We start from the raw sequence: 13959 nt of genomic DNA, 5'->3' as shown, positions 1-13959 counted from the left end.
GGAGGCCCCTAGTCCTCTCTGGTCACTGGCCTTCAACAACAGCCTGTCTACTGCAGCCATTCTCAACCTGTGAGCCATGAGGACACTGCAAATGGGTCCCCAAATAACTGGCAAAACACTAAGATTTTAATATTAAAACAACATGATAAAAGAACAAACTTAAAAAATGACAAGGTACTTTTTCTTTAAAACCTTGACAAATGTGGTTTCATAGCGATACCAAGAAATAAGAAAGTATATCATCGTTGTTGGCTCAGGCTGGAAACCTTGTATGTCCAAAATGTAAGTCCTTTTTTGTTATTATTTTTTTAACGATTTACAATTTAGAAAATAGCCAATCTACAAGCACAAAACGCCTCGCATACAAATTTGAAACTTGTAGATACGATGTTTCTGCGATATACTATGTTGGTTCCATTGATAGCCAATCGATTGACTGATCATCAAAATAAATTAAAAAGTGCTCTGAAAATGCACGCGGCCCGGCCCGAAAAAAGAATTGCGTAAAACACAAAATAAATTATGGTATTTACAATAGAAAAGTCAGGGGGAGGTAAGGATATGCTGTTTTCTTTTACCAGTTTCGAGTAGCAGCCGCCTCTAAGTGGCATTTTAAAGGAAGGTAGGGGTTTAAACTCCTTTAAAGGAGCCAGGTTTGCCTTTTGTTTGTGCCAAATCTGGGTTGGACGGGATCTGTGGAGTTGCCTCTGGTGTTGTAATTGTGAACATCTTTGACGTTTTGGAAGTATTTTGTTATCTACAAGCTGTACAATTTACAATTTAATCCAGAGGGATTTACAATAAGCAAGGTAATAATACATCAATACATCAAATGCATAGAAATGCTTAGTAATCTAAGAAAAGCATAGGTATAGACCAAGCACCTATTCAGTAAAAACAAATGTAAACAAATGCTATCTTACTTTCATGTAAGGTCATTGGTGGTAGGCGAGTGCTACATTAAGTGCTATGGGCTAAGGTGTAGTCTGAAGAGGTGAGTCTTCAGACCACAGCAGAAGCTAGGAAGTGAGTCTGTTGTTCTAAGAGTCACAGGGAGTGTATTCCACATTTTGGGGGTCAGGAAGGCGAATTGTTTTTTGTCCTGTACATGGGTACCTTACTGGTGTAGTGTACACCAGGCCCATTGCAAGATGAAGATGCTGTACTCTGTCAGCTACCGTGAGACACCCCACGCTTAGAAAGTGATTAGCGGTAAGGTGAGCCCGAGACGGAAGGTAAAGCAGAAGCCCAATTAGTTTGTTTTGGGCTGTTTTTATAGGGCCTTTGAGGAGTCGAATTTAATTGAAAAACTTGAATCTACTCGTCAATGCCTCATTTACTTTACTCACACATACAGTCAATGGTGGAAAAGGTACTCACATTCTTTTTATTTAAGTAATCAATACGCATTGCGACACATTGTGAGCTTGTAGATTGGCTATTTTCAAATGGTGTTTTTGTAATAATTATCAAAATCTACGTAGTAAAAAGTGTTAATATCAATAAATAGTGGAGTAAAAGTACAATATTTGCCTCTGAGATGTAATGGAGTAGAAGTAAAACAACTGAAAATTGAAAATACTGCATTAAGTAAAAATACCTCAAAATTGTATTGAAGTGCAGTAGATGAGTGTTACTTTGTTTACCCCACTGCATACAGTATATGTTGGGCAGAATCATTTGATTCTTTTTACATCTTCTTGGCAAGAGATAACAGCGACAAGGCCAACGATTCACTCCATAATAATATCTGGTTGCATACAATGATTTATTTATATTTATGATTTCTATACATTTAGAGGCATCTGGCCAAGAAATACCTATTTAATGCCTCATTTTAGAAGATGTGTATCAAACATACACATCTTCTAAAATGATATCGCAAATACTGTCACAAATACTGTTGAGATGCAAAGTTACATGAGGAAAGTTGAAAATTGCATAGGACATGAAGATGGAATGGCAAATGTCTTTGTGAAACGTCTAAGTAAGTATAACGAATGATTTGGATATTAAGTGTGCAAGAGACATAAGTGTTGTAGACAAATGAAAGTAAACAGGGATACAAAGAAAAGTAAAATGTAAGTCAATAAAATACAGTTTTGGGTTCTTCATAAGAATCAACATCAAATCAGATGTTTTTTGTTTTGTTTGTTTTTTGTTTTGTTTTTTGACACTATGCATTCTGTTTAAACTTACGTTGTGATGGAGACCACAGGTAAGCATATGAATATACTTGTATCTAAGTAATGTAATCAGTACATATATGTAGCCTAGATATCTGTATTGCCTAACAGTGGACTGACGTTTTGAATCAAATAAAAATGGATGAAATGTAATAAACGAACAGTGGTTAAATTGTGTCTTCATAGAAGAAGCTGGGTGTATGTGTTTAAATTCCATTCTATTTTATGTGGTCTATGACGTTAGACATCTATGATGTCAGTCATCTCCATATTTGGGAAAAGTAAAAAATGTATTCACAAATAAATGAATATAGAAATTAAACTATATAACTTAAAATGCTAGCAGACGAGTCCCGATGAATCCGGTCGATTTGACATATGGACCAAGTTCATGCCACCAAACTGTGGGAGGAGTAGTGCGGCAAAATACGGTTTTACCAGGAAAGAAAGAAAGAAAGAAAGAAAGAAAGAAATAAAGAAAGAAATAAAGAAAGAAAGAAAGAAAGAAAGAACAAACTATAGTCTGGTTGCCAACCAAAACTAACTAGAAGTTAGTGTGATGATATGCCTGTATATGGAGATCCCTTTATCTATCAGTCCAACACACTCCAAATTTGGGCATAGCTGTATTGGGAACTCCATTGGTCCTTATTTGGTGCGTATGCATTACTCGCGAATGCGTTCGTCTGACTCTCCCCATACTGAACCTATCTCTAACCCTAATCCTAACCGCACCCGTAGCCACACACTCAAAACTGTGCAAATACAAGTTCTTTATTTTCAGTTAGAGTATAGGAAACAACATTTTCGAGATACAAGGTGTTTGCCCGACAGCAACGATATGCATCTTCAAGCCATAGCAACACATGTAGTAGGACTTTCACGATTCAATACATAAAATTTAAGTTGACGATTAATTGTCACACAAATAACTGCGAATAACGATTTAATTGTATTTTCGGCGTTGGAACATCAGAACACAATACAAATGGCATACCGGGATGATTATGAAGGATTTCAGCTTGCCCTTTTAAACGCTAGCTTAAATGTGCTTAAGTGAGCGGCACAAAGTGAATTGAGCGGCGCTCACTTCGTATGGTATCAAACCCGACACACATCTCTGTGTGTCGTGACGTTAATTATCTACATACATGGAGTTCCGTGATCATACAGACACTCATACAGGCACTGACGTCAGTTATCTCCATACATGGAGTTCCGTGCTCATATGGACGTTCCGTGCTCAACTGCTCATACAGTACATACATACATCCATCCATTCACACAAAGCCAGATGTAGGTGCGGTTAGCACCGCTCAATAACAGACTGACGGGAGTGACAGTTACATTAAACTGCCATGCAGCAAGCCTTTGGCATACAAAGGCAAATTCAAGACACTGATGGACAAACTGGAACTTGTGTCTGAATAAATCGACCTTTTAAGCTTTGAAACCGTTTATGTTGTGTGTCATCGCATCACAGACCTATATAAGGCTATATAAGGTGTTATAAAGAGGAAGGTATGGAGTCAGGCTCAATCAAAGGATTTCATTGACGGGTCTAGAGAACTAGAAAGGGGCTGCTGAGAGTGACAGAGCGAGACTGAGAAAGACAGAAGAGACAATTGATGTTTTTTTAGAAGCAACAATATGGTCTTCGAAAGTCTGGTGGTAGAAATACTTAATACATTTTTAAGGGACTACGTTAACGACCTTGACAGCTCTAAACTGAGGCTTGGCATATGGGGAGGTGATGCTGTTCTCGAAGAGCTTGAAATCAAGGAAAGTTCCTTGAGTCAACTTGGCATTCCCTTTAAAGTTAAAGTGGGACAGATAAAACGCCTTGAGCTGAAGATCCCATGGAAAAAACTCTACACCCAGTCAGTGGGGGCAACACTGGATGGTGTCTATCTGCTATTAGTCCCGGCAGCCCATATAAGGTATGATGCTGAGAAGGAAGAAAAACAATTACAAGACACTCGCCAGAGGGAGCTGAAGAGGATAGAGGAGACCAAGCGGAAGGCTGCCGAACAAGAAAGCCCTACACAGGAGAAGCAGAACACCTTTATTGAGAAGCTGATCACTCAGGTCATCAAGAACCTACAGGTCAAGATTTCAAACATCCATATCCGCTATGAGGATGACATGACAAATCCCAGTTGCCCATTGTCATTTGGTGTGTCGCTGAAAGACCTTAGCTTCCACACGGCTGATGAGAACTGGGAACCCTGCCTTCTGGATGAGAATACTAAGCATTTCTTTAAGCTTGTGCAGCTTAACAATCTGTTTGCCTACTGGAATGTCAACTCGTTGCTCTACTCTAATAAGAGTCGAGGTGAAGCTCAACAATGTCTCCACAACTCTGTCCCCTCCAGCCAAGACGTCCTATTTCATCTGATGACAGCTGATGCCAAACTCCAGATGAATCCAAGGTCAGATGTGGACTTCTCCTCTCCTAAAGTGGACCTGGCAGTAAATCTCCCAGCTGTGGCCATTGAGCTCAATAGACCACAGTATCTAAACATCCTGGAGTTTACGGAATCAGTGTATATGATGGCACGGAACTTGCCGTATAGGAAATACAGGCCTGAGGTCCGAATTCACACCAATGCCCCAATATGGTGGCGTTATGCTATCACAGGAATCCTGGAGGTGGATGTGAGGCGCCGGCTCCACATGTGGTCGTGGCAGCACATCCATCGACACCGGAAGACAGTGAAACGCTACCGGGATCTCTACAAGGATAAGATCACCAGCAATAAAGCCCTCGGAGAACTGCTCAAAGAGCTGGAGGACACTGAGGGGACACTGGATATATTTAACATCACGTTAGCCAGGCAGCAGGCTGAGATGGAGGCGAGCAAGGCAGGCCTGCGTGTCTACCGTCCTGGAATGAAGATGGAAGCAGAGGAGTCCCAAGGGTGGTTTGGATGGGTGTGGAAATGGGGAGGAGAGCGAGAAACACGTGTTACACAAGTGAAAACTGGAGCTTTTGATGACTTGATGACTCCTGCTGAGAAGGCCAAGCTTTACGCTGCCATTGGATACAGTGAGGACCCTGTCAATCACAACCTGCCAAAGGACTTTGAGGATATGAAGGTTTATTTCCACATGAAGACTCTCTCTGTGTCCTTCAAAGACAACAACACAGATCGGAACGAGATCTTCAAGATGACAGTTGGAGAGCTCACAACCATTCTTACTCAGAGATCTGGAGCACAAGCCATCAAACTTATTGCTAAGCTCAATATGTTTGAGGTCACGGGCCTGGCCAGTGACCGGACCACACCCACCCTGCTATCATCAAGGAATGCTGCCACGGGAACCCTGCTTAGTATTGAGTTTGAAACCAACCCACTGGATGAGACCGCTGACCAGAGGCTCTACATCGAGTCTCAACCCCTGGAAATCATCTACGATGCTATTACAGTGAACAGCATGTCAGAGTTCTTCTTTCCCCCTGAAAACCTGCAGTTAGACCAGCTGACCAATGTTACCCTGATGAAACTGGAGCAGTTCAGGGACCGTACGGCCTCAGGTCTGATGTATGTGATTAAGACACAGAAGGTTCTAGACCTGAATGTGAACCTGTTGGCGTCTTATGTCATTATTCCCCAGAATGGCTTCTATGACTCCACTCAAAATGTCATGGTGCTGGACCTGGGAGACTTGAAAGTGTCAAGTCAGAGCAAGAAGGACCTTCCCCAGCTGTCAGTTGGCAGCAGTGCCATTGGGGACATCATGGACAGAGCGTACGATAGCTTTGATGTACAGCTCAACAGTCTGCAGTTTCTCTACAGCAAACCAGATGGGGACTGGAAGAAGGCTCGTAAGCAGAAGCAATCGGCGCTCCACATCCTAGAGCCGGTGGATCTTAAGGTGGTGTTCAGCAGGGCCATGGTCGTTACAGACTCACGAATGGCAAAGTTTAAGATCTCTGGGGAGCTCCCTTTGCTATCCCTTTGTATCTCTGATGACAGGATTCGAGGTGTTCTAGATCTGATAAACAGCATCCCAGTGCCCAATAGAAAACCTGCCCCATGCAGACCTGCAAGTAAAAGAGAAGATCTGGTGAAGAAGGATCCTCAGAAGAACATGACCGATTTCCTCGTGACATTTGAGATCAACGAGATGTCCATAAAGCTGTGTCATCTATCAGACGGTCGGGAGGTCACTGTCCTTCACCTGGACATCGAAGGAGTGGGAACTGAACTTAAATTACTAACCTTTGACATGTTCTCATACACGTTTGTGCGAGAGATCTGTCTCAAATGCCCAGAGTATGTGGATTCTCAAGGGAAGGAGGTTCATCTCATCACCACTCTAGACAACATGGAGGATGACTTGCTCACTCTGGAGTACATTAAGGCTGATAGGAATGGTCCTGAGTTCGAGTCTCAACATAAAAATACAGAACAGCTAATAAAGGTGAACTTCTCATCACTGGACATGCACCTTTACACTGAGCCTATCCTCAACATCATGAACATCTTTAAGAGTCTCCCTCCTTTTTCTTGGTGTATGGAGGAAGGACAGGAGGAAGACAAGAGGAGGAAGAAGGAGGAACCTATGATTGCCAAGAGACATACTTCAAATAAATCAACGTTTGAAGATGTGGTGAATCTGCATATCAGAACAGAACTCAACTGTCTGAAGGTTTTCATCGAAGGAGAGAAAGCAAGGATTTCTGAGATCAGCATTGAAGGCTTGGGGTCAGAGGTTCTTTTGAGGAAAAAGAAGATGGAGGTTCTGGCCAACCTGAAGAATATTGTAGTCCTTGACTGCGTAAAAGACGCTATTTACAAGAATGTGGTGTCCATAGCAGATAAGGAGGTGTTTGCCTTCCACATGGTGAATTACACGGATGCCACAGTAGGAGATGCATATCTGGATATGTCAAAAGTAGACACTTCAATCACACTAACAGTGGGATCCATCCAAGTCATCATCCTCAACAAGTTTATCTCTTCAATACTGGCTTTCATCAATAATTTCCAACAAGTAAAGCCTGCAGAGAAGGCTGCCATAGGCATGTTCGAGGCAGAGCTTGCAAAGCACAGCACACGGATTGCTCTCAATGTCCACTTCAACACGCCTGTCATCTTCCTCCCCCACTCCTCCTCATCCAATGTCATCGTAGCTCACCTAGGCCTGATCTCCATCAAGAACCACTTTGCCAAGATGTCATCCAAAACCCATTCCAAGATCCCCCCTGTAGTGGATAAAATGACAGTGGTACTAAATGATCTCAGGATGTACAGAACCACACATGAGGCAGACCAGTTTCAAGGAGAGACTCAGCTGCTGAAACCAGTTAGCATGGATTTGTCTATTTCGAGAAACCTGTCATCCACCTGGTACCATGACATACCTGACATAGAGATCACAGGTCACCTCAAAACCGTGACTCTGATGCAGAGTCAGGCCGACATGACATTGTTACTAATTACGCTTAACGAATTCCTTTCTCAGCCATCGGACGCAGGAAAGCCATCGGACACAGTTCCTGCTCCTCCCAACAAGTTTAAAAACACACTCAAGCTTGACTTCAAGTTTGACTCCATGACCCTGGTCCTGTACAGCCCCACTGCAAACGAAGTGGAGCTGCTGGACTGTCATGATGAGCAGCAGAAGCTGGCAGAGTTTACCCTAGAGACCATCTCCATTTCCCTCCACACGTATTCTGGCAGTTCCTTGAAGGGCTCATTTAAAGTGGCCAACTGCCTACTGGATGACAAGAACCCCAGGATCAAAATGGTCACTCCCACAATGATGGCTATGCATCCCAGTGCTAAGCAGAACATGATGATGGAGGTGAACTACTGTGAGGGCCGAGATGGCATCACTCTGGACACAGTTATTCAGGACCTCTACCTGTGTGCCAGCATGGAATTCCTGCTTAAAGTGGCCGACATCTTCCTCAAGGCTACAGAGCAAGGCTTTGCTCCAGCCTCACAGCCCAAGGCCACAAACAGACGAGGGGATAAAAAGAATGGGACTGATCCCACTTCAACCAATGCTGCAGGTAAAGTGGTAGCCTTAAACATCAACGTTCTTGTGCGGAACCCTGAGATTGTATTTGTGGCAGACTTAACACGTGCCAACTCCCCTGCCCTGGTGATGCGAGTGACGCAATGTGAACTGGTGCAGAAGAATGATGCAGAGGGATTACAGACGACTGCGGTCATCAAGGACCTCAATGTTGTGGCATGTCCCTTCCTATGGGACAAGAGGAAAAACAACGTAACTATGGTGCTTCAGCCATGTCAGGTGTTCTACCAAGGCAACCAAGCATCCACCTCCCCTCCAGCTATGGAGGTCTGCGTCAATGCCCTCTCAATTAAAGTATCTCCCGCCATCATCAACACAGTGATCACCATTATCCACTCAGTGCTGACACCCAATGCAGAGACTCCACAGGAGCTAAACAGCCCTGTACCCCTTGACTTATGGGAGCAACGGAGCTGGAAGGAGCTCAAGTTGTGGTTCTTGGAGGATGAAGTGGATGAGAATGCACAATACCTGGCCCCACTGATGCCACAGGGAGAGTCACTACAGGTAGCCATAAACTCTATCTGCTTGACCGTGGAGGCAGGGGTTGGGCATGGGACCGTCCCCATGCTTCTGGCCAAGTCCTCCTTCCATGCAGATGTCAAGAACTGGAGCACGTTCATTAACTTCCACGGTCAGCTCAATCTGGAAGTTAACTATTACAATGAGATGGTGGGAGTGTGGGAGCCATTCCTGGAACCAATAGAGGAGCAATTAGAGGATGCAAGACCCTGGACTCTACAACTGCAGATAAAGAAGATGCCAGTGAAATATACAGGAATATCATCTGAGGTTGATTTCAACGTTCCAGATTTTAAAACAGTCATCAACATCAGCAGCAAGGACCATCTCAACATCACCCTCTCAAAATGTGGACTGGGCATGCTCAGTAACTTGCACATGGCATTTGTGGAGGCTGCGACGCAGACAACAGAATGCTTCCAAAAGGATGAGGCTCCATTTGTAGTGAAGAACTGTCTAGGCCTCCCGGTGTCTGTCCTCTACAGTGAGATGTTCAGTCCCACTGATGGAGAGGGCACCAACCGAACTATGGAGCTGCAGGATGGAGAGAGCCTAAATTTGGACTACTCAAGTACTGGCAATGACTCTGCTATAATCTCCCTAAGTGAAATGGATTACTACATACAGCCCACTCCATTGGGCCACACATCAGCCAGTGTCATGCCGCTGATCAAGGTGGGCCGGGGGATGTACAGTGTGATGCACAGCAAGTCGGGCGTCACTCGCTTTGTGGTGTGTCATATCTACTCTGTGGAGGGCAACAAGTACATTAAGATCCACTCTCCTTTCCAGATCATCAATCACTTTTCTATCCCATTCAAAGTGTTTGAAGGATCAACATGTCTGGGTGTGTCTCTCCCCAATGAGGAATTCTGTGTTCCTCTGGATTCTTATAGGTCAGAGCTGAGCCTGCAGCCAGTAACAGATGAAGGTGAAGGCGGTCAGGCAATAGAGTTCGAGTGTTCCGAGGGTTTCAGCTACGAGGAAGTCAGCAAACAGGAACCTGGCACACGCCTTCAGCGGATCTGTTGCCATTGTGGAGAAAAAGGCGGCGTGCTGATGATCAATATTGTGTCACTGAGGGATGCAGTGACATCCAAACACACAGGATGTGTCGGGGAGAATTTCGACGAGCCCTATATACTCCACCTGTGGCCATCCATCCTTCTGCGTAATCTGCTGCCATACATGATCACATACAAACTACAGAACTGTGGAGACATTGCCCCTGAGGCCACTCTGAAACCAGGCCATTCTGCACAGCTGCACACTGCTGTCATCAATCAGTCAAGTCTCACTCTCTGTCTCCTTGACTACTTGGTTCAGAATTGGTCTGCAGAGTACAGTCTCCTAAGTGAACAGGAAGAATTCACTTTCATTGCGTTCAAGTCTCTCAGCAAAGACAATAAGGATGGAGCTAGTGGTGGAACAGAGAGGAAGAGGGCAGAGCTACACATAGCGGTGCATGTCAAATATGACCCAGGACAAACTGTGGTGGCTATCTATTCACCTTACTGGATGGAGAACAAGACAGGCCGACTGCTGCAGTACAAGGCGGATGATATCTTTTTCAAACACCCCCTGGACTATGATATGCCACTGCTCTTCTCCTTCAAGCCACAGAACATTTTGGAAAAGAACAAAGTCCGTCTGATGATCTCAGACAGTGAGCTTTCACAAGAATTCTCTCTGGATACTGTTGGTAACTATGGAGATATAAAATGTAAAGGCAGATACAAAGATTACCAAGTTGGGGTGAAGATCGATGCGAGTAGCTTCGGCCTTACGCGCTGTGTGACTTTCCTGCCATTTTACCTGCTGGTCAATAGAACCAAACACACCATCTGGATCAGTGAGCAGGGACAGGAGAACTGGACCCAGGCACAGCCTGAACAGCCAGCCATACCATTTTGGCCCGAGAGAAACACCAGGTACCTGAAGATCAAAGTTGAAGGTTGTGAATCTCCTCCTCAGACCATTGACTTCACACGGCCAGAGAACTGCTTATTGCTGCATCTGGACAAAACACTGGGTGGGATCACAGTGGATGTGAACCTATCAGAGCACTCGACTGTGATTCATTTCTCTGACTACTATGATGGTGCTGCTCCCTTCCTTATCATCAACCATACCAAGGACCAGGTTCTACAGTTTTACCAGAGCTCGCAGAAGAAGAAGGAGCAGTTGGAGCCAGGTAAAGCTGTGTATTACACCTGGACTGAACCCACTGGCTCTAGAGAGCTACGATGGATATGTGGCAGTTACCATCACACACTGAAGAGTGAGGGGGACATATGGAAGAACATGAATGATGATGGAAAACTGTTCTTGATCTCCTTCTATGAAGGTCTACAGCGGGTAGTGCTCTTTACAGGAGAGCGTCAGATCTACAAGTACCTTTGCAAATGCGAGAGGGCTAAGTTGGCAGATAAGGAAATTATTCTGTCCCTCCAAGATGTAGGGGTGTCTCTGGTTAACAACACTACCGGCCAGGAGGTCTCTTTCATCGGAATTACAAGTTCTAATGTGCTGTGGGGGTATGAAGAGGTGGAAAAGTCCAGATGGAAGGCCCTGGGTGGTAAAGCGGTCGAGATGCTGGAAAATAGCTACAGAGAGTATAAGGACCGTGAGCCCTTGGAAAAAGCCACAGTTGAATTGGCAAAAAACTTCCAGGTTTCTCTTACTCCCAATGACGGGGATATGAAGCTGCTTCAACCGTTCAAGGCTCGTCTCAGGAGGACCTTCCTGCCTGGGGTGAAAGTGGAGTACAGTGTCTCCTCACAACAGCGCTCCTACCGTATCCAAATCAACCGCATACAGATACAGAATCAGCTTCCAGGAGCCATCTTCCCCTTTGTCTTCTCTCCCGTCAAACTTCCCAGGTCTGTCACAGAGGACTCGAGGCCAAAACCCCTAACAGACATTTGCATTGTTACCAGAGCTGCAGGACACTCTAATATCTCTCGCATCAAGTACTTCAAGGTGTTGATTCAGGAGATGGATTTGAAGCTGGACCTGGGTTTCCTTAATGCCATCCGAGATCTGTTCACACCTGAGAATGCCAGCATCGCAACATCAGAACAGGAGGTGGAGCTGTTTGAAAAGGACATAGAGTATATATTATCAGAACTCAACCATGTCTCTGCTGCAGACACCTCTCCTATCAGCCTCTATGAGTACTTTCACATTTCCCCCATTAAGCTACACCTGAGTTTCTCTATGAGTACGGGTGGAGAAAACGGTCGGAAGAAGAGAAATACAGAACTCTTCCCTATCCAGTCCCTCAACCTGTTGCTGAAGAGTATAGGAGCAACACTCACTGATGTACAGGACGTTGTCTTCAAACTGGCCTTCTTTGAGATGACCTTCCAGTTCTGCACAACTCAGCAGCTCCAAAGGGAGGTTGAAAGTCATTATAAAAAGCAGGCCCTTAAACAAATGTATGTGTTGGTGTTTGGTCTGGATGTGCTGGGAAATCCCTTTGGGCTGATCAGAGGACTGTCTAAAGGAGTGAAGACCTTCTTCTATGAACCCTATCAGGGAGCCATCCAGGGGCCTGAGGAGTTTGTGGAAGGCATGGCTCTTGGAGTAAAAGCACTGGTCGGCAGTGCTGTGGAGGGCATAGCAGGGACAGCCTCCAGGATAGCCGGGACAGCCTCCAGGATCACGGGTGCCGTGGCAAAGAGTCTTGCTGACCTAACAATGGATGAAAAGTACCAGCAGGAGAGACAATCCAGAGGTGGTGATGCACTGTTGTCTGGGGTGACAGGGATTGTCAGTGGGATGACAGGGATTGTCAGCAAACCCATAGAAGGGGCTCAGAAGAATGGTGCAACAGGCTTCTTTAAGGGTGTAGTGAAGGGTCTGGTGGGAGCAGTGGCCAAACCTGCAGGAGGCATCATTGACATGTTTGGAAGTACCTTCCAAGGGATCCAAAGGGTGGCAGAGCCTTCAAAGGACATTGAGTCTCTGCGTCCTCCTCGCTTTATCCATGATGATGGGGTCATACGTCCATATAAAGAGAGGGAGGCTATCGGCAGACAGATGCTTCAGGAAATTGTGAATGGACGTTTTGCATTGTATAGATACTTTGCTCACGCCAAGATTGACGACTCCAACTTCCTTATGATTACCAAGAGGGGCATCTTATTTGTGACCAAGGGCACACGTGATAAACCTACCTGTGAGTGGCAGTATCGGTTTGATGAGTTCACCAAGGACCCTCGTATAATCAATGGCCAGTGCCTTTGCATCGAGGCTGAGGAGAAAGGCAGATCTATCTTACATTCCAAAGAGGGTGGATCTTGCAAAATCATTAAATTCAAAAATCCTGATATGGTAAAGTGGGTTCTTGTTAAATTGGAGGAGGCAAGGAAGCAAGAACCAGACTGCAACAGAAATGAGCAACAAACCAAAACTGAAAAATAAAAGCACACACACACACACACACACACACACACACACACACACACACACACACACACACACACACACACACACACACACAAATTGTGTGCCAATGACTTTCGAGTATTGTTTTCATGCATTACTTGCACCAAAAACTGTATTCTGACTATGACTGTAGTTGCAGAATTAGAAGACAAAAGACGCTAGATAGGCTATGTGTGATAAAGCGTGTATTGTTAGCAGGGCTTTTTCTGGTCTTTTTGGTTTAAAAAGAAAAAAAAGCTTGGCTTTGATGACATCTTAGAATAGATGTCAACCTATTTGACAGTGCAGACACATAATAGCCTTCTTTGATCCATTAACGATGCGTCAACAAGCATCAGCTGGTCACAGATGCACAGACTTCCACTCAGCAGTCCTCTAAGCTTAAGTTACTGGAGTCTCATTTCTCTCAAAAAGCCCTTGGTAAGCTCACATTTCATATTGCACAAACCATACTTGTAAACCCCCCCCCCCCCCACACACACACACACAAAAAAAAGGAGAAAAAAAAGTGGGTGTTCCTCGCGTCCCCCCAATCTGCACCCATGATTGTTAGTGTGTTTGCATGTTTGCAAAAAAGTTAGTGAAAAAAAAAAACAACCCTGCCCTTGTTTCCTTCCAGTAACTCCCTCCCATAAATATTGAACGGTCCCTTTCATCAAAACATAGTACACCAACATAAATTACAAATTGAACACCATGACACAACATTACAAATAGATGACCATAACGTAATCTCATAATGCCTTCC

The 13959-nt window shown here is 44.6% G+C and overlaps 1 protein-coding gene across 1 annotated transcript; it reads left to right on the top strand.

Annotated features, from left to right (window-relative positions):
• Positions 1–3836: 3836 nt before the first annotated feature.
• On the top strand, positions 3837–13187 carry LOC308300918 (intermembrane lipid transfer protein VPS13A-like; the record flags this gene model as incomplete). The annotated part of the gene is made up of 1 exon (XM_080744814.1): positions 3837–13187. The coding sequence occupies one exon, from the start codon at positions 3837–3839 to the stop codon at positions 13185–13187; it is 9351 nt and encodes a 3116-aa protein (XP_080600940.1).
• Between the last annotated feature and the right edge of the window lie 772 nt (positions 13188–13959).

The sequence above is a fragment of the Nannobrachium achirus genome (genome assembly GCF_963921795.1).
Source record: "Nannobrachium achirus genome assembly, chromosome: 16".
Lineage (NCBI taxonomy): Eukaryota > Metazoa > Chordata > Actinopteri > Myctophiformes > Myctophidae > Nannobrachium > Nannobrachium achirus.
Note: the sequence above shows the minus strand (reverse complement) of the source record. Positions and strands in the feature narration are given on the sequence as shown.